The 27,251-nt window shown below is 43.5% G+C and overlaps 1 protein-coding gene across 3 annotated transcripts in view; it reads left to right on the top strand.

The window, feature by feature from the left end:
• The window catches only part of vps13a (vacuolar protein sorting 13 homolog A), a 283,176-nt gene that overhangs the window by 25,145 nt on the left and 230,780 nt on the right, over positions 1–27,251 (top strand). For 2 of the 3 annotated variants that reach the window (XM_078396225.1, XM_078396227.1), the window contains exons 3-7: positions 1,289–1,331; positions 18,185–18,280; positions 18,490–18,591; positions 19,428–19,537; positions 27,166–27,225. In XM_078396225.1, the coding sequence (XP_078252351.1) occupies positions 1,289–1,331; positions 18,185–18,280; positions 18,490–18,591; positions 19,428–19,537; positions 27,166–27,225 (411 nt within the window). Of the gene's footprint in view, positions 1–1,288; positions 1,332–3,786; positions 3,865–18,184; positions 18,281–18,489; positions 18,592–19,427; positions 19,538–27,165; positions 27,226–27,251 lie in introns of those variants that run through there. The other variant, XM_078396226.1, reaches the window with a different exon arrangement.

The raw sequence follows: 27,251 nt of genomic DNA, 5'->3' as shown, positions 1-27,251 counted from the left end.
GTCTGAAGAAGGGTCTCAACCCGAAACGTCACCCATTCCTTCTCTCCCGAGATGCTGCCTGACCTGCTGAGTTACTCCAGCATTTTGTGAATAAATCGCTTTGCCTTCTCCCTGGTAAGGTCCTCTTACGTAATGCATGAGGATATTTTCCTGCACACACTTGACAAAGTTCACCCCATCTCAACCCTTGGCACTAAGGCAGTCCTAGTCTATGCAGGCTAAACACCGATTTTTTGGCAACTAATGGTCCCCCCCACAACCGCTACCAACTGGAAGGATATGGGTAGCAACATCACACCAATCTAGAAGTTGCCCTCCAAGCCATGCACAATCCTGTCTTGGAAATATATAGCTGTTCCTTCAACGTCACCATGTCATAATCCTGGATCTCTCTCCCCAACAGCATTGTGTATATATAGCCACCCCACATCCCCTTCCACTTGAACTGCTGCAAATCAAGGACAGCAGCTATTCAAGAAGACAATTCATCAGCATCTCCTCAAGATCAACTCGGAATGGGAAATTCAGTGCTGGTTCAGCCTGCGAAGCCCATATTCCTTCTATGAACATATCAATGCAGGGTCTCGGCCCGAAACGTCACCCATTCCTTCTCTCCAGATATGCTGCCTGTCCCGTTGAGTTACTCCAGCTTTATTTGTCTGTCTTTGGTTTAAACCAGCATCTACAGTTCCTTCTTAAACATATCAATGCAAATGTTTTGCTGGAGTCAATTTGTTCATATCATTTCATGCTTGTGCATTTTCTTTTTCTACAAATGGTATCCCCTGAATGTTTGCATCATAATTTAATGCTTTTGCTTGCAGGAATTGTAATCCTTGTTTCAACACAATAATTTGGATCTCAATGGAAAAATCGCATGTGCAGAATGTCAGTAAAATGTCAACTTTTGTCTTTTGTGTGATATTTATATTGACAGTAAAATTCTTTGTTTGCAAAGAGTCGCCAACACGCAATGTTTGCAAAGAGTCGCCAACAAAGTTGGAAAATGTTCAATGTAGTCCCAATTGTTCTCAGCGCGCCTCCCTCTATGACAGGTTACTTCAATTGCTATTGAAAATCGGCTGATTGCTTCGATTTGTTCCTAGATTTGCTTCAACATCTTATAAGAATGTTCATTCATAAATAGAGAAAAACATTTCTTGGTTCATGTCACAATCACTAAAGTCTAATTTATGAAGAAAAATAATAAGTTGGCCTCAATATGTTAATGATTAATTTGTAGCTGTTGAAATTATTTAACTGCACTTTATTTTTAACCTTTTCTCAGTGTGAGCTGCAAGTCCCGTTCCAAGTTAAAGCTGGGCATATTAGTAAGTAATTTTTTTTAAATCATTCATCCATATAATCAATTTATAATGCAAGTGGAGACTCAGCCTGTTAAAATATTTGATCATATGATTGATAAGTGCATCATTTGTCCATTTTATTTTTTTGCTTGCTTGTCGTAGTTTGTTTCCCCCAACCTGCCTCTCTTAAGTCTGCTCAGTTAAGATAGAACTTAAAATTTGTTTGACAACATTCATAGCAGAGCTGGAAGGAGCAGTGAGGTGTAAGACAAAAAAATATTATGGAGATAGATTAAAACAGATCACCTAATAAGCATGACAACTGACCAGTAACAAGACATTTAAAGTGAGAAAAGGACATAAGAACAGTAATCGGAAGCAGTGAGATAGTAATTCGCCTGAAGATCTAAACCCACAACCACTACCAGAAAGATAAAGGTAGCAACACACAACCATCTGGAAGTTGCCCTCCAAGCCACACGTAATCCTGATTTGGAAATAACCAACTTATATATAATTTTGGGCATCATATCCGAGAAAGAATGTGCTGGCCCTGGAAAGGATCCAGAGTAGGTTTACATGAATGACCCCAGGAATGAGTGGGTTAACTTATGATGAGCATTTGACAGCATTGGGCCTGTACTCGCTGGAGTTTAGAAAAATGAGGGGGGACCTCATTGAAACGTGCTGAATAGTGAGAGGCTTGGATAGAGTGGATGTGGAGAGGATGTTTCCACCAGTAGTAGAGTCTAGGACTAGAGGTCATAGCCTCAAAATTAAAGAACGTTCCTTTAGGAAGGAGATGAGAAAGAATTTCTTCAGTTAGAGGCTGGTGAATCTGTGGAATTCTTTGCTACAGGCGGCAAGTTAATGGATATTTTTAAGGCAGAGATAGATAGATTCTTGATTAGTACGGGTGTCAGAGATTATGGAGAGAAGGCAGGAGAATGGGGTTAGGAGGGAAAGATAGATCAGCCAAAATTGAATGGCGGAGTAGACTTAAAGAGCTGAATGGCCTAATTCTGCTCCTATCACTTATGACCTTATAAGTTGGAGAATTCAGTGTTGATTCCATAATGTGCAAGCTGCTAAGTTACAAGATGTTGTTCTCATTTATGACAACTTCACCAAGGCAGTGGACGTGGTCACAGACAGTCTTAAGGAAGTGGGATTGAGAATTAATGTGGCATGAAACAGGGAGCTCAGGATCATCCCTGCAGACTGAGCGCTGGGATTTCATGAAATGATCTCTCGATCAACACTTGCTTTCTCCAATGACGAGGAAACCAAATTGTAAACAGCTAACACATGAGATTGGAATAAATTGACCCAGATTATTCATGCAGACCAGGATGTCATTCTGTGCTCGGCCCATGTCTCTGGGCCTTTACTATCCATGGATCTGTCTAATGGTCTTTTAAACATTGCAATTGCATCCACTTCTGTAGCGTCCTCTGGCAGCTCATTCCATATGCGCACCGTTTACTGTGCGTAAAAAGTTGCACCTTGGGTCCCTTCTATATCTTTTCCCCTGAAATCTGTGCCTTCCTGTTCCAGGCAAAAGACTGTGAACATCTACTTGTAGTCGCCATTACTTGGGTTTAGAGTTGGAGTTTTCCAATTTTAACGTTTATGCTGAAAAGTATCCAGATAATGATAGAAATAAGATAATATCATCAGACAAAGGAGCAGAATTAGGCTATTCGGCCCATTGCGTCTGCTCCATCATTCAACAATTGCTGATCTATTTTACCCTCTCAACCCAATTCTCCTGCCTTTGCCGGAAAACCTTTGACATCCTTACTATTCAAGAACCTATCAATCTCGGCTTTAAAAATACCGAATGATTTGACCACCACCACCGTCTTTGGTAATAAATTTTACAGACTCACCACCCTCTGGCAAAATAAATTACTCCTCGTTTCCATTCTAACGTTATGTCCTTTTATTCAGAGGCTATTCTCTCTCGTCCTAGATTCTCCCACGACTGGAAACATCCTCTCTTCTACTCCAGGTCTTTCATTATTTGGTAGGTTTCCATGAGATCCCCTTTCATCCTTCTAAACTCCAGTGAGTACAGACCCAGAGCCATCACATGCTCCTCATACAACCAAATCATTCCAAGGATCATTCTCATAAACCTCTGGACTCTCTCCAAAGCTAGCATCCTTACTCGGATATGGGTCCAAAACGGCTCACAATATTCCAAATGCGGCTTCGCCAGCACATGATAAAGCCTCAGTATTCCATGCTTTTATTTTCTCGTCCCCTCGAAATGAATGCTAACATTTTTCACAATCATAACATGGTTTTGCAAATGGAGAGATATGGATTGCATGCAGGCAGAGCAGATTAGTTGAACTTGGCACCATTTTTGACATGGACATTGTGGGCCAAAGGGTCTGTTCTAAACTGTTGTATGTAAAAGGCCCCTGGATGGTCTAAAGCTTAAAGGTGAGTGTTGTATCATCAGATGCTGTGGGATGGTTGATGGGGTCAGAACTGGTAGAAATTGTGAAGGATAACGCATTGAATGCAAAGGTTGATGGAGTGGAAGGTGAGTACTAATCTATGCTCTGTCCCGAGAAAAAGGAGGTGAGAGCAGATACACAGAAACCCTGATGATGTCGAAGGGATTTGTGTGGCTTTGACAAAATTTGTAAGACAATGTACACAACGCTGCAGACATATGTTGCATTGTTTAATAGAGTATCATTGGACAAATATCAATAGAGGAGGTTCATAAAATCATAAGATCACAAGTGATAGGAGCAGAATTAGGCCATTCGGCCCATCAAGTCTACTCTGCCATTCAATCATGGCTGATCTAATTATCTCTCCCTCTTAACCCCATTCTCCTGCCTTCTCCCCATAACCTCTGACGCCCGTACTAATCAAGAATCTATCTATCTCTGCCTTAAATATATCCACTGACTTTGCCTCCACAGCCTTTGTGGCAAAGGATTCCACAGATTCACCACCCTCTGACTAAAGAAATTCCTCTTCTCCTTCCTAAAAGAACATTCTTTAATTCTGAGGCTATGACCGTAGATCAATAACTATGTTCCTGATCCAGGCCGCGTCTTCAGACTGGCATCCTGTGGAATGGATGCGTGCGTGGACGCAGCTTTATTGATAAGATATTAGAACAATTGAGATGCTTGAGAGCGAGGGATTCTTTCTCTGCAGTCTCCCATGCTTATGGCTAATAAAGAACTTTAAATGAAAATAAACGACTTGTCGTCATTACAACTTCCTACATGGTGTCAGGAGTGGTCTTCCGGGACAACATCAGCTGGAAATTAGTGTTTTTTTTCTTTCTCTTTTTTTCACGAGAGAGGTCGGAGAGTCTGTTTGCTACTATGGCTGATCCATTTCGGAAGTCGATCCTCTCGTCTTCGACAGCAACATCAGTGAATGCTGGCGCATTTTCGAGGAACAGTTTGATGTCTTTATCACAGCCGCTCATTATGACAAACCACTTCGGGCTCAAGCGAATATGCTCCTCAATCTTGCAGGACTGGAGGCTTTTCAACGAGCCAAGCAATTCGAGTAAGCGGAGGCAGTCATACAACCTGCCGTTGGGAATCAACCTGAGGTCGTCACCCCTGCTGAATCGAGAGAGGATCCTCAGTGTCTCAAGAGAAAATTTCAACAACCATGCAGGCCTCAGACCAATCCTACCATGGAACATCTCAAGTTCAATTCCCGGAATCAAAAGGAGGTTGAGACTCTTGAATCATTTATTTGCACTTTAAAAAAAAAACGGCAGCGAGGAGCTGCAGGTTTGGTGTGCTCTCTGATGAGCTTATTAGAGACAGGCTAGTTTGTGGTCTCACTAGTGACAACCTAAGAAAAGAACTTGTGCGCGACTTTGACTTAACTCTGGATAAGGCTATCTCCATCTGTGAGAATCATGAGGCAACTATTCTTAACACCTGAACATTAACTAATGCACAATGATCTGCCACGAGTATCGATGCCATTCAGGCTGGGTTCCGGAGAGAACGTAAACCTGAGGTAGCGGTCAGAGTCCAGCCAGATCAGTCTGGAATGCGTTTTATTGTGGGCTGTTCCAATTGTGGAGGAAATCATGCAGCAAAAAGGGAGAAATGCCCTGCTTTCGGCCAAATTTGTCATGCCTGTAAGAAACGTAATAATTTCAGGAGATGCTGCAAATCCACACCACAGGCTTCCAACAGAGGGATAAACAGACAGCCTGTTCACCAGGTACGGTTGATGACAGTCTGATCCATCTGATAGCAGTATTGAAGAAATGGCCAACGTTGACGGTGTCACACTGCTAGTGGATTCGGTTGAGGCACAACGAGTAAAGAATGACGAAGCCTTTGTTACTCTTCTGGTTGTGATATCTTGAGCTCGGACACAGAATAACAAGTCAACTCACTGCTGACCGGAACATGACTGCACAGCTGTACTGTGGTTTATTCAATCATTTACAATCCTTCAACCAAAGGTGGCGCTATTACAACTCCTTCCACCCTAATAAAAAATATATTTCCTTGTGGACATTTTGTTTTGAATATAACCCACGGTATGAAATTATTACAATCTTGTCTGATAGTTTACTTTTATATAACCTGAATAAAATGAGGGCATCATGCATATATGTTGCATATACAGTGATATGTGCATTTCAGGAAATAACTTTACAAATTTACCCTAACCACTGGGTTTCCCCTTCTTTCTGGATATCTTCCCTGACCAAACGTTTCTGACTGTTTAGAACCACTTGGACTCATTTTTAATTGAGTCAAGCCTTCCTTTTGACTTACATTCATAGATTCCAGTCCATCAGTCAATTTTGTTATCCTAACAGTCAAACGTCACCCATTCCTTCTCTCCCGAGATGCTGCCTGACCTGCTGAGTTACTCCAGCATTTTGTGAATAAATCCATTTGTACCAGCATCTGCAGTTATTTTCTTATAATTCACTACTCTTCCAGGTAACCACTTCACCCACTTGTGATGATGGTTTTTCACCTTTACCGTCTGATTCAACTCAACAGAGAACGGAGTACTGATTGAGAGTGATCAGCCATGATCGCATTGAATGGCGGTGCTGGCTCGAAGGGCTGAATGGCCTACTCCTGCACCTATTGTCTATTGTCTATTGTCTAACACTCCTTTCCTTTACTCTACTTCCGTCATGATATTTTGTTTTTGTTTCTCCTGTTTCTCTTCTACTGTTTGAGCCAAGTTTGGTTTCAACAGTGAAAACCTTGTTCTGGGTTTTCTTTTCAAGAACAGTTCAGCTGGTGTTTGACCAGTTGTGGTGTGAGGTGTGTTTCGATATGTAATCAGAAAGTTAGCCAGTTTGTGAAACAAAGACAACTGTCTTTTCTTTGGATTTGGATCCAGCAGTTGTTTGACTAATGTACGCTTCACAATTTGCACTGTGCGTTCTGCTGCTCCATTGGAACCTAGATGGTATGGAATTGCTCTAGTGTGTTTTACAGCATTCCCTTTCATGAATTGTGCAAACTCTTGTGAACAGAATCGTGGTCCGTTATCAGACGCAATTTCCTCTGGAAATCCATAGGACGCAAACAACCCTTGCAAAATGTCTTATCGTTTTGCTGGATGTCGTTTTTTTAATCGAAAACACTTCAACCCACTTGGAGTGACAATCACAATGAACTGTGAACAGTTGTCCATCTAACTCTGAAAAGTCAATGTGTAATCTTTGCCACACTCTAACTGGCCATTTCCTTGGCTGTAGCGGTACTGTGGGTGGATTCTTTCCAACTGCTTGACATGTGCTACACTCTTTGGCCGTTTGTTCTATGTCCTTATCTAGACCAGGCCACCATAGATAACTTCTAGCTAGACTCTTTGTTAGACACATTTCCAAATGCTGATCATGAAGATCTTCTAGCAATTTTACTCCATATTTTTCAGGAATTACAACTCTCGCTCCCCACATGACACAACCTTGGTCTACTGAGAGTACGTTCCTACGTACAAAGAATGGTTTCAGTTCTGCCTCTGAATTCGGCAATTTGTTTGGCCATCCATTTGTAATATATTCCTGCACTCTTGACAAAAATCTGTCAGTGCGAGTAGCCTTCCGAATGTCCCCTGATGTGATAGGTAACTCATCTACATGAGAGAAGTAAAACAAGTCCTCTCTGTATGGGGTAACCTCTGATTCCAAAGGTAATCTAGACATGGCATCAGCAATGCTGTGCTCGGCTGCCTTACGATACAGAATATCATACTGGTCTGCAGACAATATCAATGCCCATCTTTGCATTCTGGCTGCTGCCAGAGTTGGTATGTGTGCTTTTGGATTTAGGATCACTGTCAACGGCTGGTGATCTGTCTCGATTACAAACCTTCTACCATGCAAGTATTTGTGAAATCTCCTAACGGCAAAAATCAATGCAAGAGCCTCTCGCTCTATTTGCACATAATTTCTCTCACTGGCATTGAGTGTTCTCGACGCAAATGCTATTGGCCTTTCCTCTCCATTTTCTAACACATGAGAGATCACAGCACCAACACCGTATGGTAAAGCATCACATGCTAACTTCATTGGCTTATTGACATCGTAATGAACAAGCATTGAACTCTCTGCCAACTGAGCTTTACATGGCTTGAAAGCTTGATCACATTTACGTGTCCACTTCCATGGTACATCTTTTCTCATAAGCTCATTCAAGGGATGTAAACAGGTGGACAGATTTGCCACAAACTTCCCATAATAATGCACTAATCCTAAAAAGGATCGGATCTCAGATATGTTTCCTGGAGTGGGCGCATTTTTGATCGCATCACCTTTACCCTTGGTGGGGTGTGGACCATCCTTGTCTATCTTATGACCCAAGTACTCTACCGAGTTCTGAAATAACTCACATTTCTGTGCCTTCACTCTTACACTGTGTGTTTCAAGTCGTTTGAGTACCACTTCCAACCTTTCATCATGTGTCTGCCTGTCATGTGTCTGCTGAGATGAGGATGTCATCCAAGTAACACACCACACCTTCAATTCCCTCTAGAATTTGTGTCATTACCGCTTGAAAAATCCCTGGCGCTGATGATATACCAAATGGAAGCCTATTGAACTGAAACAATCCCAAATGTGTGTTAATAGTTAGCTTGGGTTTAGATTCGTCATCTACACCTAACTGCAAGTAGGCATTTGTCAAGTCCATTCTTGTGAAGACTTGGCCGCCTGTGAGGGGGCTAAACAAATCCTCTGCTGTTGGTAGGGTATCTGGTCTGCTATCTTCAAGTACCTGGTTTACGGTCACCTTATAATCCCCACAAAATCTAACACTACCATCAGGTTTAGGTACAACTACAATGGTGTTGCCCATTCACTACTTTCTACCTTACTGATAATGTTCTTAGCTTCAAGTCTTTTCAATTCTTTCTCAACCTTGTCCTTAAGAGCATATGGCACAACCCGTGGTTTGCAATGCACTGGTGTCGCATCCTGCTTCATGCGTACTTTCGCCTTGTACCCCTTGATTGGCTCTCCCTGGTGGCTAAACACCTTTGGATGTTAGCTTGAGTACGTCCCCCGGACACTTGAATTCTTCACGAACGAGGAATATCTTGTTCCAGTTGAGCTTCAAGATCAGCAGCCAATTCCGACCTAGCAACGCAGGTTTATCTCCCTTTACAACTACGAGGAGCAACTCCGCCTGTTGCTCCTTATACCTAACTGGTACATGTACGCATCCTAACACTGGAATCTTCTCTCCAGAGTAACCACATAGCTCGATTCGCTTCGCTTCCAAAGGAATTTGACTCAGCTTCTCCCGATACACAAATTCTGGAATCACGCTCACAGATGCTCCTGTGTCGACTTCCATGCTAACATGAGCTCCATTCAACTGGACTTGCACGGACACATTCTTTGTCTTCCGGTTTACTAGCTCATTGCTGCAGATGGTGTATATATCGAGAAGCTCTTCCTCTACCTGCAGTTGATCCACAGAATGCAGCTTACTTGTTGAACCTTTTTTCTGCTGAGCCTTTCGACAAGCCTTCGCTAGGTGTCCCATCTTGTGACACGAGTAACACTCTGCCTTGAAGAACGGACCCGATTTCCAGCTTTCCTTGACACCAAAAGTTATACAACCTTTTCCGTGCCTCTGTAGAATTCCTTATCTACACAAACAAGTAAAGCTGGGGAATCGACGATCCCACTCTCGTCACCAATTTGTGATATCTTGAGCTCAGACACAGAATAACAAGTTAACTCACTGCTGACCGGAACATGACTGCACAGCTGTACTGTGGTTTATTCAATCATTTATAATCCTCCAACCAAAAGTGGCGCTATTACACTGGTTAATGGTGTCAAGGTCGAAGTGAAAATAAACACTGGTGCCAAGTGCAATGTTATGTCTATAAATGGAATCAAATCTCTAAGGAATGCCAAACAACCCGAGCAGGTTTGCAGTACCACCCTAGTGGCGTATGGTGGCAGCAACATCAAACCCATCGGGAAGGCAAAGCTGCAGTGCCAACTAGGGGCACAGTCATAAAGGCTATCGTGGTACATTGTCGACAATAACGTAGCGCCACTGCTAGGACTCCAAGCATGTCAAGACATGGGGCTAGTTCTGTTTCGCAAAGTCGTTCACCAGCTGACCCCGGTTAAAGATGACACGTCACAGCAATTTCTTGCAGAGTATAGCGATCTCTTCACCGACGAGCTTGGAAAGCTACCAGTAACGTATTCAATGACACTGGATCTGGACGTAAGACCCGTTGTTCGTTCGTTCCGCACATCGCAACCCCATAGCTATGCAGGACCGGGCCAAAGCCGAACTGGACAGAATGCAGACACTGGGCGTCATCACGCCCGTCGTGGAACCTAAGGACTGGGTGTCCCCTATGGTTGCTACTACCAAAAAGAACAAACAAGAGATCCGCATATGCATCAATCCTAGGGACCTCAACACTGCTCTGAAAAGGCCACACCACCCCATGCGCACGGTGGAGGAGGTGAAAAGCAACGTTATTTTCTGTGCTGGACGCCAAGAGCTCTTTCTGGAAGATTCCCCTCGACCACAAATCATATATGCTTACTACTTTCAGCACTCTGTTTGGCTGCGACAGATTCCTCCGGATGCCATTAGGAATCAACTCGGCCAATTAGGTGTTCCAATGCACCATGGAACAAATTTTCGAAGGCTATCCCTGCTCTGTCATTGTTGATGACATTATTGTTGTGGGTACGGACGTAAAGGAACATGACTCGAACCGAAGGAAAGTGCTGGACCGTGCCAGGAGTGTGCACTTAAACTTTAATCCTCTCAAATGCAAGTTCCACGTGAACCAGGTGAGCTACGTGGGACTTATTTTCACAAGTCAAAGCCGACCCTTCAAAGACGTCGGCCATCAGCGAGATGACGGCACCAACAGATGACCCCGCCCTCCAGAGATTTCACGGGGTGGTCAGTTACCTGGGTAAATTCATTCCGCACTTCAGCGAACTGTCGTCACCCCTATAGCAGCTCACCCACAAAGACAACACCTGGACGAGGGACAAGCAGCAGCAACGCGCGTTTGATACACTCAAACAACAGATGTCGTGAACTCCTACACTGTCCTATTTCGACGTAAGTAAGCCTATCACGCTCACTTGTGATGCTTCTCAATACGGCCTTGGCGCGGCATGCTTGCAGGAAGGAGAACTTGTCGCGTATGCTTCCAAGACAATGACGGACACTGAGACTAGATGTGCACAGATCGAAAAGGAGTTGCTGGCAGTGGTCTTTGCGTGTGCCAAGTTCAATGACTACATCTTCGGCATGCCAGTAATCATCGAAACGGATCACCAGCTACTGATCACCATCCTAAATAAGCACGACTACAAAGGATGATTAGGGCTCCAGAAGTACGACATTACACTTGTTTACAAACGCGGAACATTTATGTACCTGGCCGACACATTGTCTTGGGCTCACAGGAAATCCACGGCCCAGTTCGCGGCTGAGAAGGACACTTTCAACTTTATGGTGGTCAACCTCATCCAATCGTTTAGCATGGAGGAACTGGTGACACGCACGGCTAAGGACGCCACCTTGCAGACACTCACCTCTATGATTAAATGTGGATGGCCCAGCAAGCAGCACATGCTTCCGCGCTCTATTCAGCCCTTCTTTCCCATTAGAGACGAATTAACCATTGATGACGGGGTCGTCAAGAAGCAGGGTCACAAAGCAGTGATCCCGGTCTCGCTCCAACGGGAGTATGTCGACGACATCCACAGGGGCCATCCCGGGACAGAAGCCACAGTGAAAAGAGCGAGGGCCATTTTGTTCTGTCCTGTGATGAAGGATAACATTCTCCAGAGGAGAATGTGCAACAGTACAAAGCTGCAATAGACAATAGGTGCAGGAGTAGGCCATTCGGCCCTTCGAGCCAGCACCACCATTCAATGTGATCATGGCTGATCATTCTCAATCAGTACCCCGTTCCTGCCTTCTCCCCATACCCCCTGACTCCGCTATCCTGAAGAGCTCTATCTGAGGCAGAGAATTCCACAGATTTATAACTGTCTGACTGAAAACGTTTTTCCTCATCTCTGTTCTAAATGGCCTACCCTTATTCTTAAACTGTGCCCCTGGTTCTGGACTCCCCCAACATTGGGAACATGTTTCCTGCCTCTAACTTGTCCAATCCCTTAATAATCCTATATATTTCGATAAGATCCCCTCTCATCCTTCTAAATTCCAGTGTATACAAGCCTAGTCGCTCCAGTCTTTCAACATATGACAGTCACGCCATTCAGGGAATTACCCTAGTAAACCTACGCTGCATGCCCTCAATAGCAAGAATATCCTTCCTCAAATTTGGAGACTAAAACTGCAGACAGTACTCCAGGTGCGGTCTCACTAGGGCCCTGTGCAACTGCAGAAGGACCTCTTTGCTCCTATACTCAACTCCTCTTGTTATGAAGACCAACATTCCATTGGCTTTCTTCACTGCCTGCAGTACCTGCATGCTTCCTTTCAGTGACTGATGCACTAGGACACCCAGATCTCGTTGTACGTCCCCTTTTCCTAACTTGACATCATTCAGATAATAATCTGCCTTCCTATTCTTACCACCAAAGTGGATAACCTCACATTTATCCACATTAAACTGCATTTGCCATGCATCCGCCCACTCACACAACCTGTCCAAATCGCCCTGCAACCTCATAGCATCTTCCTCACAGTTCACACTACCACCCAGCTTTGTATCATCTGCAAATTTGCTAATGGTACTATTAATCCCTTCATCCAAGTCATTAATGTATATTGTAAATAGCTGCGGTCCCAGCACCGAGCCTTGCGGTACCCCACTAGTCATTGCCTGCCATTCTGAAAAGGACCCATTTATCCCCATTCTTTGCTTTCTGTCTGCCAACCAATTTTCTATCCATGTCAGTACCCTACCCCCAATACCATGTGCTCTAATTTTGCCCACTAATCTCCTATGTGGGACCTTGTCGAAGGCTTTCTAAAAGTCGAGGTACACCACATCCACCGGCTCTCCCCTGCCAATTTTCCTAGTTACATCCTCAAAAAATTCCAGAAGATTAGTCAAGCATGATTTCCCCTTCGTAAATCCATGCTGACTCAGAACGATCTTGTTACTGCTATCCAAATGCTCCGCAATTTCGACTTTTATAATTGACTCTAGCATCTTCCCCATCCCCGATGTCAGACTAACTGGTCTATAATTTCCCGTTTTCTCTCTCCCTCCATTCTTAAAAAGTGGGATAACATTAGCTACCCTCTAATTCATAGTCAAGTCAAATTTATTTGTCACATACACATACACGATGTGCAGTGAAATGAAAGTGGCAATGCCTGCGGATTGTGCACAAAAAAAGAATTACAGTTACAGCATATAAATAAAGTTAATAAGTTACTATAGTGTAGACAAAAATTTAGTCTCTGGAGTTATAAAAGTTGACAGTCCTTATAGCCTGTGGGAAGAAACTCCGTCTCATCCTCTCCGTTTTCACAGCATGACAGCGGAGGCGTTTGCCTGATCGTAGCATCTGGAACAGTCCGTTACTGGGGTGGCAGGGGTCCCTCATGATCTTGCTTGCTCTGGATCTGCGCCTCCTGATGTATAGGTCCTGCAGGGGGACGAATGTAGTTCCCATGGTGCGTTCTACCGAACGCAGTACTCTCTGCAGGGCCATCCTGTCCTGGGCAGATCTGTTCCCAAACCAGACTGTAATGTTGCCGGACAGGATGCTCTCTACAGCCCCAGAGTAGAAGCAATGAAGGATCCTCAGAGACACTCTGAATTTCCTCAGTTGTCTAAGGTGGTAAAGGCGCTGCTTTGCCTTACCCATCAGTGCGGCAATGTGCGTTGCCCATGTCAGATCCTCTGTGATGCGGACTCCCAAGTATTTAAAACTGCTCACCCTATCCACAGTAGACCCATTTATCTCCAGTGGTGTGTACGTCCTTGGATGTTTAGCCCTTCTGAAGTCCACAATCAGCTCCTTCGTTTTAGTGACATTCAAGAGCTGATCCTGAATTTATAGAACATTGGAAAATGATCACTAATGCATCCACAATTTCTAGAGCCTCCTCCTTAAGTACCCTGGGATGCAGACCATCAGGCCCTGGGGATTTATCAGCCTTCAGTCCCATCAGTCTGCCCAACACCATTTCCTGCCTAATGTGAATTTCCTTCAGTTTCTCCGTCACCCTAGGATCACTGGCCACTAGAACATCTGGGAGATTGTTTGTATCTTCCTTAGTGAAGACAGATCCAAAGTACCGGTTCAACTCGTCTGCCATTTCCTTGTTCCCCATAATAAATTCCCCTGCTTCTGTCTTCATGGGACCCACATTTGCCTTGACTAATTTTTCCTCTTCACATACCTAAAAAAGCTTTTACTATCCTCCTTTATATTCTTGGCTAGCTTACCCTTGTACCTCATCTTTTCTCCCTGTATTGCCTTTTTAGTTATCTTCTGTTGCTCTTTAAAAGAATCCCAGTCCTCTGGCTTCCCACTCTTCTTTGCTATGTTACACATCTTGTCAGCCACAGGTGCCCCTTACTCCCCTTAGAATCTTTCCTCCTCTTTGGGATAAATTGATCCTGCAACTTCTGCATTATTCCCAGGAATACCTGCCATTGCTGTTCCACCATCTTCCCTGCTAGGGCCTCCTTCCAGTCAAATCTGGCCAGCTCATGCCTCTGTAATCCCCTTTGCTACACTGTAATACTCACACTACCGATTTTCCCTTCTCCCTCTCAATTTGTAGAGTAAAACTTATCATATGATCACTGCCTCCTAATGGCTCTTTTACCTTGAGTCCCCTTATCAGATCAGGTTCATTACACAACACTAAATCCAGCATTGCCTTCTCCCTGGTGGGCTCCCGTACAAGCTGTTCTAAGAATCCATCTCGGAGGCACTCCACAAACTCTCTTTCCTGGGGTCCATTACCAACCTGATTTTCCCAGTCTACCTGCATGTTGAAATCTCCCATAACCACCGTAGCATTACATTTGCGACATGCCAATTTTAGCTCTTGATTCAACTTGTACCCTATGTCGAGGCTACTGTTTGGGGGCCTGTAGATAACTCCCATTAGGGTCCTTTTACCCTTACAATTCCGCATTTCTATCCATACTGATTCTACATCTCCTGATTCTATGTCACCCCTTTTAAGGGAGTGAATATCATTCCTTACCAACAGAGCGACCCCACCCCCTCTGCCCACCTGTCTGTCTTTTCTATACGTTGTGTACCCCTGAATATCAGCAGAGGGAACCACTTCTGCTGCATCCAGTTCCCGAATTACCTTGGTCCCTGGTGGCGACCGACATCTTTGATTGGCACAATCAATAGTACCTTGTTGTTGTGGACTCGTACTCCGGCTGGTTTGAAATCGATCTACTTCGCACTTCTACTTCTGCTGTGGTGATTCTGAAACTAAAGAGGCATTTCTCGGTCCATGGGGCACCACATACTCTCATGTCGGACAATGCTGGGCAATTCACGAGCCAGCTCTTCAAGGATTTTGCTGAGCAATGGGACTTCAATCATGTCACCAGCAGTCCGGAGTATCCCCAATCGACTGGGCTGGCAGAACGGTCAGTCCGCAGCGCCAAACAAGTAATGGAAAAGTCCCACCGAGCCCAGTCGGACATGTTCCTAGATCTCCTCGATCTCCGAAACATACCATGTGACGCGACTCTTGGCTCTCCTGCTCAAAGGCTAATGTCCAGACAGACACGCGCTGCCCTTTCCATCTTGAAGCAACTGTTATAGCCACACGTGCTCGAGCAACAGTTGGTTCAGGCTCAGCTACTCCACAAAAGGCTGTCACAGAAGGCGTGCTATGATCATTCAAGTCGTCCCCTCCATCCTGTGCAGGAAGGGCAGATTGTCAGGCTAAAACCCCAGAAAGGCTACGTTAGTATGGGCACGGTCAAAGAGAAATGCCAGGAACCCAGATCCTATCTTGTTTAGGCAGAAGGTAGCCTCTACAGAAGATATCGTAGACACCTCTTACCGGTACCATCACAGCGAATCCTGCACGATCCGTCGGAATATCCAGATGACATGATATGGACTGAAGATGGACAGGCCCTTCTAAATGACAAACACATGACAGTGGACCGTGAACAGTTTTGGAATCAGTTGCCCCCGTCTGCACCTGCGGAAGAACCACCGATGACGTTGCTGCCTGTGGAGGAACCACCCATGGAAAAGTCACCTGTTAAGCTGGTATCGGTAGTGAAATCGCCTGTGAAGCTTGTGCCGGTGGTGGCATCACCGGTGAGAAGTACCACTGAAGGGCCCTACAAAACTCGGCCGGGACGGGTCTGCAAACTGAATCCCAGATACAAAGACTAATGACTTAATGTTTTTATACATGACCGTTGGTGCGGATACTGCTTTGGTTTGTGTTGCTTTGTTTGCTTTGCTTTGCCATAGTTGTTAGATTGTTAAGCAGTATATTCAGTTTTTTTATAAGCTTCGCTATATTGCTTGCATGCATGTTTGCTTTATTTTATGAGGCATGTGCTAAAGAAGGAGGGTGTAGATCAGTCACTATATTCCTGATCCAGGCCGGGTCTTCAGACTGACATCCTGTGGAATGTGTCTTACACATGCGTGGATGCAGCTTTATTGATAAGATATTAGAACAATCTAGATGCTTGAGAGCGAGGGACTCTTTCTCTGCAGTCTCCAATGCTTATGGCTAATAATGAACTTTAAATAAAAATAAACGACTTGGCGTCATTACATCTTCCTACAACGACCTCTAGTCCTAGACTTTCTCACTAGTGGAAACATCCTCTCCACATCCACTCTATTCAAACCTTTCACTATTCTGTACATTTCAATGAGGTCCCCCTCATTCTTCTAAACTCCTGTGCATTTCGGCCCAGTGCCGCCAAATGCTCATCATATGTTAACCCACTTATTCTTGGGATCATTATTGTAAACCTCTGGGCCCTCTCCAGAGACAGCACATCCTTCCTCAGATATAGTGCCCAAAATTGTTCATATTATTCCAAATGCGGCCTGACCAGCGTCTTGCAGAGCCTCGGAATTATATCCCTGTTTTTGTACACAAGCCCTCTCGAAATAAGTGCTAGCAGATTAACGTTTTGGGAATCCTGCACCAGCACTTCCAATTCTCTTTGCACCTCCAATTTCTGGATTCTCTCCCCATTTAGAAAATAATCCATTGCCTTTATTCCTCCTACCAAAATGCATGACTCCACACTTTGCTACACTATCTTCCATCTTATTCCATATTCCAATTCCATATTCCAGGTTACTTGTTTATGTCAATGGCCACTTAAAGTAAAACTAACAGACTATGTTCTTCAGAGGCAATGGTCTGATTTTGAGACGTTACATAGAAACAACACTTTTGCAAAGACAACTTTTGGCCTTTGTCAATTTCCAAAGAAACTTTTACTAATTCTCTCATTCCTGTTCATTGTTGCATTTTATCTAATTCGACCTGCGTAATTAAAATAGTGCTCCTTAATTTAGCAATTACATTATGTCTAACTCGTGAGATGGAAATGTGCATTATATCAGAACTATTTGTAAAATATGGTACATACTTGAATACTGAAGATGAGGGAGAAATGCATCCATGCGCTCATTGTTGGACACTCTGTTTTACAGATCCCTTCAATTAAATCAATGCTGTAGCCATATATGCTAATCACATTTTCCAGCACTCCATCTATAACGTGCCCATTATTCGTTGGGGATAATCCCATTTCTTGTTTTTCCACTGCAAACTGTGTTGTAACATTCTACAGTAAATTGCATCTTTTGGTCTTTTTCTAGTTTCTAACATGTTAATTTGCCTGGGTCTTTGCAGTTTTCCAATCCTGTGATTTGTATTGATACTAGATATCAGAATTGTGGCACTATACAATTATCCAATTTTAAGTACTGAGTAAAATTCACATATGTGCATTAACAGGGTATTCCACTTCTAATTCTTCAATCCACAAGGTTTTTAATTTAATTTTTTATGTGACTGTTTTGTATTTAATGTTCTAACCATGCTAGATTACAGTGTACTATCTGATTTTGTTTTTAACCAAGGCTAAAGCAGTGCTTACTGTTAACATCTGTGCAGTACATCTAAATTTTATCCAATAATTCCGGTGCTTAAAATGGAGAACAATGGTAAACATGATTTTTTTCTCGGGTGCTTGGTCAGTTGCTCAAGCGCCATTGTCTTGTATTATTCCTTGGATTCTGTTCTTGGAAAATGTTTCTTAGTGCAGAACTGTTTCTTGGTATAGCACGTCCAAAAATAAGTCGATATCATATCGCATTCTGTGTACCTCATTCTTTGGCTGTTCATTTTGAATTTCTATTTTCTTAGGAAAACTTGAACTCAAGATACCATGGAAAAACCTGTACACCCAAGCAGTAGAAGCTATACTAGATGGAGTCCATTTGCTGGTTGTTCCATGTGCCAGTAAGCAAATATTATAATAGTTCAAGTGAAATATGTTGGCTATGGTAAACACAAGACAAAATGAATGAAAGTTGTATTTTTTTTCATCTGAAGTGATATTTATAAATGTTATGGTTTTACATTTACTGTATAATGTAAACTTAATGAAAGTTGGTCTAATGAATTTTTTCATTTATATGTAAGTCACATTTTTTTAATGTCTGTCATAGGTATTAAATATGATGCCGAAAAAGACGATTTGCAGATTGAGGAACTCAAACAGAGGGAATTGCAAAGGATTGAAGAAGCTAAGCAAAAGGTTGCTGACAAAGGTAAAGCGAATTAAGGTCTATCATTCGTTTATCCATCAAGTATTAAACTTTACTTGTATACTACATGTGTTCATTGTTTAAGAGAAGATAAAGAGAAAAGAACTTAATGGATGAAGAGAAGAGAAAAATATTTCAGAAAAGAGCTGCCTTGTATCAAATCATTTTCCAATTGTTCAAAATTGCATCCACAATAATTAACCTGCTGTAATTGAACTGTTTTGGGTATTATTTCATAGTTTCAGAATTTGCATTCTTGATTATTATTGCTGGTTAAATAATTGTTTTCCTCAATTGCTTCAACCAGTATTCCAGGGAATGCTATTTTTTTTAAAATAGATAAAATGACACACATTACTCCAGTATCAGTTTTGGAAATCTGGTCTTAAAATTATACAAATGGATTCTGTAATAGTTTGACAGTTCATGAATTCAAACTGCAAAAATAACCTTTTTCTTTACCATGATATATCCCAAAACTTCATATTGCAAAATAAACTGTTCTTAAGATATCAGGAAAGAAATGTGATGGTTAAGAAGTATAGAACATATTAAGGCTTTGCAGTTTTGCAAAAGTCTTTTGGCTTTTAAATTTTAATTGAAGACTAAATTGGTTTATTTAAAATAACTGATTTTCCGAATGTGAACTTATCATGAACAAAGCTTCTTGCTTTATATTTGAAACTTGGCATTTCTTAGAATTTTCACACATGGTGACTGAGATTTCTTTCCCCCAGCATACCCACAAAACGTTAGAACTAGTTTTAATGTGCTCATGAGCCAAAAGTGAAATACCTCTATCTACTATCTACTATTATTAATGTATAGCATTTTTACAGAAAATCCTCAAGAAGAGACGCAAGACACATTCGCTGAAAAGTTAGTTACTCAGGTTATTAAGAATTTGCAGGTGAAAATTACCAACATCCATATACGTTATGAAGATGATGTGAGTATTTAATTTTTGTTCAAGTTGAATTTTGCAATTCTAAGATTAGAATGTTACTTGTTAAATTATGATCTTAAAGGTTCATTTGGTTCCAAGATAATTGAAGAAACAAATTTTATTTAAATGATAAAACTAATGTATCTTTACAGTAGTTTTTGAGATGATGAAAAGTATAATCTGACTTGTTGATTCAGTGGCATTTCCTTTACTCCAGTTGCATGTCATTTCAACTACCCCTTATAATTCCAGTTCCTACACTGACATGTCCATCTTCTGCCTTATCACTGCCACTAAACGCAAACTGGAAGTAAGGCACCTACTTTCCCACCTGGGTAATCAACAGCTTAGTGCTATTTACATCAAATCTTTCACTTGGGTAAATCACTCTCCCTTTGTTCCTTTCCCACTTCCACTAGTCCACTGAAAGTCTCTCTCCTTTTGTTGCCTATTTCTCCACCTTCCCCTCCCCCCCCCTTTCAATTACCTGGACGCATCACCCTCATAAACTGGTTACATCTGCCTATCACCCACGTGTACCCACTCGAGAGTTTATTTTTCTTGGTCCACCTTTCCCATTCCCTTACACCCACCCTCTGCCCCTCCCCAAAATAGTCTGGTTCTATCTTCCCATCATCTACTCCACCTCTCCACCTACCCACAAGCAGTTCCACATATCACCCCTCCTTTTTCTGTATCCTGTCTACCATTCTTCTGCACTCTTGAACGATGCTGGGCCTCAATCCAAATCGACAACTACAGTGCCCTCCATAATGTTTGGGACAAAGACCCATCATTTAGTTGTTTGCCTCTGTACTCCACATTTTGAGATTTGTAATAGAAAAAATCAAATGTGGTTAAAGTGCACATTGTCAGATTTTATTAAAGGGTATTTTTATACATTTTTACTGGGTACAGAAAGTATGGTGATCCCTCGGTAGTTGTTACATTTTCTTAGATCACCTTTTATCGGCAGTTTCATAATGTATCCCTCTGCCCATTCTGTGGGTGTCTTTTCCTCTTCCCAAGTTCTCCCAAAGAAGCCATAGAGCATGTCTGCTGATGAGTCTATATCTACTTTAAGAGCTTCAGATGGAATATTGTCCAACACATCAAAGTTGCAGTCCAGGAGAAGTATGTGATAGACTGAGCACGCATAATTCTCTGCCATTTCTTGGTGTCTTGGGCATACCAAGCTGGGTATCTGAGTAGGTCCATCTGCAGAAATTTATGTATTTGGAAGCATATCAAATTGCCTTGGCCTTCTGAGAAGTAGAGTTTTCGGTGTGTTATCTTGGCTGTTAAGTCAATTTGCTTGGACCAGGACAAATTGCTGGCGATATTTACATCTAGATACTTGAAACTTTTGACCATCTTCACATCAGCACATTGATGAGGTGTGCACACCACCCCCACTTTCTTAAGTTGATGACCGCCTCCTTTTTGCTGACATCAAGAGAGTGGGTGTCATCTTGACACGAGGCTACTAAGCATTCTATTTCCGTCCTGTATGCTTGCCGTGTTTGAGATCCAGCCACTGTGGTAGTGACATCTGCAGAGATGTAAATAGATCAAAAATTGAGAGTCGATAGGGAGTATGGTAAGTGGTTCAGAATGCAGCTGGAGGGGAACCAATGTTGAGAATTATTGTGAAGATATATTTTGTCACCTATCATAATTGATTGCGGTCCTGGGGGGTCAAGGATCCGGAGGAGTCTGCTATGTCCATGGTCCAGACTTTGGAGATGGTTTGGTTGGAATTATGATGTTGAAGGCTTAGCTATAGTCAATAAATGGGGGTCTAACATGGGTGTCCTTGTTATTCAGATATTATACAGATGAGTGTGTAGCCAGGCAGAAGTGCAGTTGGTCAATGCTGTCTAGGCTGATTTGTGCCGTGATCAGCCATTCAAAGCACTAAAGGGTGGTGGATATTAAGACCATCGGACAGCAATCATTAAAGCACGCTATCTCAGCAGTTCAAGCCACGTCTGTGGAAAGAAATGTAGAGCTGATATTTCAGGTCGAAGACTCTCAAAACTGAGATAGAGACTTGACTTAAAATGGTCTGCTTCTCATAGAGTCATAGAGTCCTACAGCACAGAAAGAGGCCCTTCGGCCCATCGTGTCCGCGCCGCCCGTTACCAAACACAGTCTAATTTTAATCCCATTTTCCCGCATTTGGACCGTAGCCCTGAATGTTGTAGCATTTCAAGTGCCCATCCAAATGCCTCTTAAACGTTGTGAGTGTTCCCGCCTCCACCACCACCCCAGGCAGTGAGTTCCAGACTCCAACCACCCTCTGGGTGAAAAAGTTCTTTCTCACATCCCCCCCAAAACCTCCCTCCCCTTACCCTGTATCTATGTCCCCTCGTTGTTGAACCTTCCACCAGTGGAAGAAGTTCCCTGCCATCTACCTTATCTATGCCCCTCATGATCTTGTACACCTCGATCATGTCCCCTCTCAGCCTTCTCTGCTCCAGGGAAAACAACCCCAGTCTGCTCAGTCTCTCCTCATAGCCGAGGCCCTTCACCCCTGGCAGCATCCTGGTGAATCTCCTCTGCACCCTCTCCAAAGCTATCACATCCTTTCTATAATGTGGTGACCAGAACTGTACACAGTACTCCAGCTGCGGCCTCACCAGTGTTCTGTACAATTCCATCATTACCCCCCTACTTTTATATTCGATGCCCCGGCTAATGAAGGCCAGTAACCCATATGCCTTTTTGACCACCCTGTCCACCTGTCCTGCTGCCTTCAAGGACTTGTGTACCTGTACTCCAAGGTCCCTCTGTACCCCTGTCTTCCCTAGGGTCCTTCCATTCATGGTGTACTCCCTCTCCAAGTTATTTCTGCCAAAGTGCATCACCTCGCACTTTTCAGGATTAAATTCCATCTGCCACTGCTCCGCCCATCTGACCATCTCATCTATATCTTCCTGCAGCTTGCAGATCCCTTCCTCGCTATTCACCACCCCCCCTAACTTTGTGTCATCTGCAAACTTGCTGATCATGCCCTGTACGTTGACATCCAGATCATTAATGTAGATTACAAACAGTAAGGGACCCAACACCGATCCCTGCGACACCCCACTGGACACCGGCCTCCAGTCACAGAAGCAACCTTCTACCATCACCCTCTGCCTTCTGTCACTAAGCCAGTTTTTTACCCATTTTGCCAAGGTGCCCTGGATCCCATGGGCTCTTACCTTCTTGACTAGTCTCCTGTGTGGGACCTTGTCAAAAGCCTTACTGAAATCCATGTATACCACATCCACTGCACTACCCCCATCTACCTCCTTGGTCACCCCTTCAAAAAATTCAATCAAGTTAGTCAGACACGACCTTCCATTAACAAAGCCATGTTGACTATCCTTAATTAACCCTCGATCCTCCAAGTGAAGACTGATTCTGTCCCTCAGAATCTTTTCTAGCAGCTTCCCCACCACCGATGTCAGACTCACCGGTCTGTAGTTCCCAGGTTTATCCCTACTGCCCTTTTTAAATAATGGCACCACATTAGCTATCCTCCAGTCCATCTGTTGCAAGAGAGGCTCTGAAAATTTGTGCCAGAGCCCCCGCAATCTCCTCCCTTGCCTCTCTCAGCATCCTGGGATACATCTCGTCAGGGCCCGGAGACTTATCCACTTTTAAGCCTGCCAGAGCCTCTAGCTCCGCCTCCCTGTCAATAGCAATATGCTCAAGAACATCACAACCCTCCTGCTCCATATCTAAGTCCGCATCGCCCTCCCTCGTAAAAACAGATGCAAAAAATTCATTTAAAACATCTCCTACATCCTCTGGCTCCACACACAGCTTTCCACTATGGTCCCTGATGGGCCCCACTCTTTCCCTCGTTATCCTCTTACCCTTGATATACTTATAGAACACTTTGGGATTTTCTTTTATTTTGCCCGCTAGTGCTATCTCATGGCCCCTTTTTGCTCTCCTAATTTCTTTTTTAAGAACCGCCCTACACCTTCTGTATTCCTCTAATGATGCCTGTGCCTTAAGTTCTTTATGCCTTCCAAAAGCCCCCCTTTTTTTTCGAATCAATCCTACTATATCGTTCGACATCCAAGGTTCTTTGGATTTGTTTGTCCCACCCTTAAACTTTAGGGGAACATGCTTCCTCTGTACTTTTTCAATTATTCCTTTGAATAACTCCCACTGTTCTGATGCGGTCCTCCCCACGAGAAGCTGATCCCAGTCCACCAGGGCCAACTTCTGCCTTATCAGATTAAAATCGGCCTTGCCCCAATTTAGAAATTTTCCTTCTGGTCCCTCTTTATCCTTTTCCATTACCACCTTAAATATCACTGAATTGTGATCACTGTCACCAAAGTGCTCTGCTACTGACAGTTCAGCCACCTGTCCGGCCTCATTTCCCAAGATTAAGTCCAATACCGCCCCCTCCCTTGTTGGACTTTCAACATATTGGCTCAAAAAGCCCTCCTGGATGACCTTTAGGAACTCTGCACCCTCTGGGCCCTTGACACTTTGGCTATCCCAATCAATATTCCCACAGATCGGGGTGGACTTTTGTGTACAGTAAACCCTCTTGATAAATAGACCACACAGGAAGATCGATGTCTGTTATTACTGTTTATCCGCTGTAACTGAATAAGGGTTTAATATGTACCCCACTAATGGAAAAACAGCCAATAAACATATATTACACAATAAATAATAAAGGACACAAAATACACACTACTTTGGGACAACACAGTGGCTCCACAGTAGAGTTGCTGCCGTACAGCATCAGAGACCCGAGTTCGATCCTGACCTCGAGTGCTCCCTGTGGCAACACAGGTTTTCTCCGGGTCCTTGGGTTTCGTTCCTTGCTGCGGAGACGTTCAGGTTTGTGATTTGGTTGGCTTCTGTGGGTTATTCAGGTGGCAAAAATCTCTGGGTCGCTGCCTCGCAATGCTTGAGGTTCGGGTTCGATCCTCGGCTCGGGTGCTCCATGTGGCCATGTGGGTTTACTCCAAGTACACTCGATCCATCCTCCACACTAATTTCCCCCTAGTGTGTGGGGCACTGGTGTGCTGGGGCATCACTTGGAGGACCGCGCGGTTGAACGGGGGTGCCCGAAGTTGGGCAAGGTCTCTGGTGATGACAGTTTGCGGAGGCCAGTTGGGCTGCACGCCTGTACGTCTTTGCGATAAGTCGGAGGTGTGCCCAAGGGAAACCCACGCCGTCACAATGTCTTTGTCTTTGTAATGTGGGAGGAAAGATAAAATCACTCCAGTAGTTATAGAAACATAGAAACATAGAAAATAGGTGTAGGAGGGAGGCCATTTGGCCCTTCAAGCCAGCACCACCATTTATTGTGATCATGGCTGATCATCCACAATCAGTAACCTGTGCCTGCCTTCTCCCCATATCCCTTGATTCCACTAGCCCCTAGAACTCTGTCCAACTCTCTTTTAAATTCATCCAGTGAATTGGCCTCCACTGCCTTGTGTGGCAGAGAATTCCACAAATTCACAACTCTCTGGGTGAAAAAGTTTCTTCTCACCTCAGTTTTAAATGGCCTCCCCTTTGTTCTTAGACTGTGGCCCCTGGGTCTGGACTCCCCCAACATTGGGAACAATTTTCCTGCATCTAGCTTGTCTAGTCCTTTTATAATTTTATACGTCTCTATAAGATCCCCTCTCATCCTTCTATACTCCAGTGAATACAACCGCAGTCTTTCCAATCTTTCCTCATATGACAGTCCCCCCATCCCAGGGATTAACCTCATGAACCTATGTTGCACTGCCTCAATAGCAAGGATGTCCTTCCTCAAATTAGGAAACCAAAACTGCACACAACACTCCAGATGTGGTCTCATCAGGGCCCTGTACAACTGCAGAAGGACCTTTTTTTCTCCTAAACTTAAATCCTCTCGTTATGAAGGCCAACATGCCATTAGGTTTTTCACTGCATGCTATACCTGCACGCTTACTTTCAGTGACTGGTGTACAAGGACACCCAGGTCTCGTTGCATTTCCCCTTTACCTAATCTGACACCATTGAGATAATAATCTGCCTCCTTGTTTTTGCTGCCAAAGTGGATAACCTCACATTTATCTGCATTATACTGCATCTGTCATGCATATGCCCACTCATTCAACCTGTCCAAGTCACTCTGCAACCTCTGAACATCCTCCGCAGTTCACACTGCCACCCAGCTTTGTGTCAACTGCAAACTTGCTAGTGTTACTTCTAATTGCATCATCCAAATCATTAATATATATTATAAATAGTTGAGGATTAGTCAAGCAGGATTTCCCCTTCATAAATCCATGCTGACCTGGACCTATCATTTTACTGCAATCCAAATGCACCGTTATTACCTCTTTAATAATTGACTCCAGCATCTTCCCCACCACTGATGTCAGGCTAACTGGTCTATAATTCCCTGTTTTCTCTTTCGCTCCTTTCTTGAAAAATGGGATAACATTAGCTACCCTCCAATCCACAGGAACTGATCCTGAAACTATTGAACATTGGAAAATGATCACCAATGCGTCCATGATTTCTAGAGCCACCTCCTCGAGTACCCTGGGATGCAGACCAGCTAAAATGGTTCAAAAACGCTATTCAAATGTGTAATTCTCCAAAGTATTCAAAATGCATTTCTTATTACAAAAGTAAGGACAGTAGAAGAAACAGAGCAACATCAATGCATAGTATCTCTAAAACTAAACTAAACCAAGAATCACTCCATCCACTAGTGATCATTCCATGGCACAACAAACTCGGTCAGCAACAGATTCAGATCGCTATGAGCAAAATCTATTAAAACAAAGGTTTACAGTATTTCCAATGTTTTCTATTTTCACTTTACTTGAACAATTGGTTGGGCATAAAGCAGCCGAAACGGTACACGATAGCGGAACAATTTGAACGAAACATGACCCGTAGACCCTTTGGGTTGCTGTTGTGAGCCCCGGGGCCGACTGTGGGCGAGGGGGGAGAGGAAAAGGGAGAGGGAGCCACTCACCTCGGCCCCGGGGGGCCATCGCAGCGGCTAGCAGCAGGATAGTGGCCGCAAGACGCTGCCCCACATTCGCCCTGCTGGGGGCCATCTTTGACCTCTCTGCTGCCGCGCTACACCACGGGAGGAAGGTCAGGCGTGGGGCACGCCTCTGAGCCCGGCAACCCTCCCCCAACTGCGCACGCGCTGATACCCGTTGAGTTCCCGTTGTGACGCAAGATGAACACGGAAGTATTAGATCAAAATGGCGATGTTTATTTTATGGGGATGTGTCCGAAATACAGCCAAAACGGTACACGAGAGCGCAACAATTTGAACGAAACTTGATATTGCACACCGCAGGCAAATGGTGAGTCATGTGCCCATAAAATTATTGCGCTATCGTGTACCGTTTTGGCTGTATTTCGGGAACATATTTATATACACGCATACAAGATTGGACTTTTAGTTATTTAATAATAATAATATATATATGTGTGTATGTGTGTGTGTATATATATATATATTTATCTTTCATCTTTCATATATTTATATATATATATGGTACACTTCCTATTTCTGGCTTTGTTAATGATGGTCATTAACTTGAATGAAGTTTTGATCAGCTTTTTCCTACTTGGTCTGAGAACTCTATTCATATTTGCAGATCACAAATCCGATTATTCCACTGTCATTTGGAATTTCACTTCAGAATTTAAGTCTTGAGGTACTGTTGATTTAATTTTTTTTGAT

This window comes from Rhinoraja longicauda, chromosome 3 (genome assembly GCF_053455715.1).
Source record: "Rhinoraja longicauda isolate Sanriku21f chromosome 3, sRhiLon1.1, whole genome shotgun sequence".
Classification (NCBI taxonomy): domain Eukaryota; kingdom Metazoa; phylum Chordata; class Chondrichthyes; order Rajiformes; family Arhynchobatidae; genus Rhinoraja; species Rhinoraja longicauda.
This window is presented reverse-complemented; position numbering and strand designations above follow the sequence as displayed.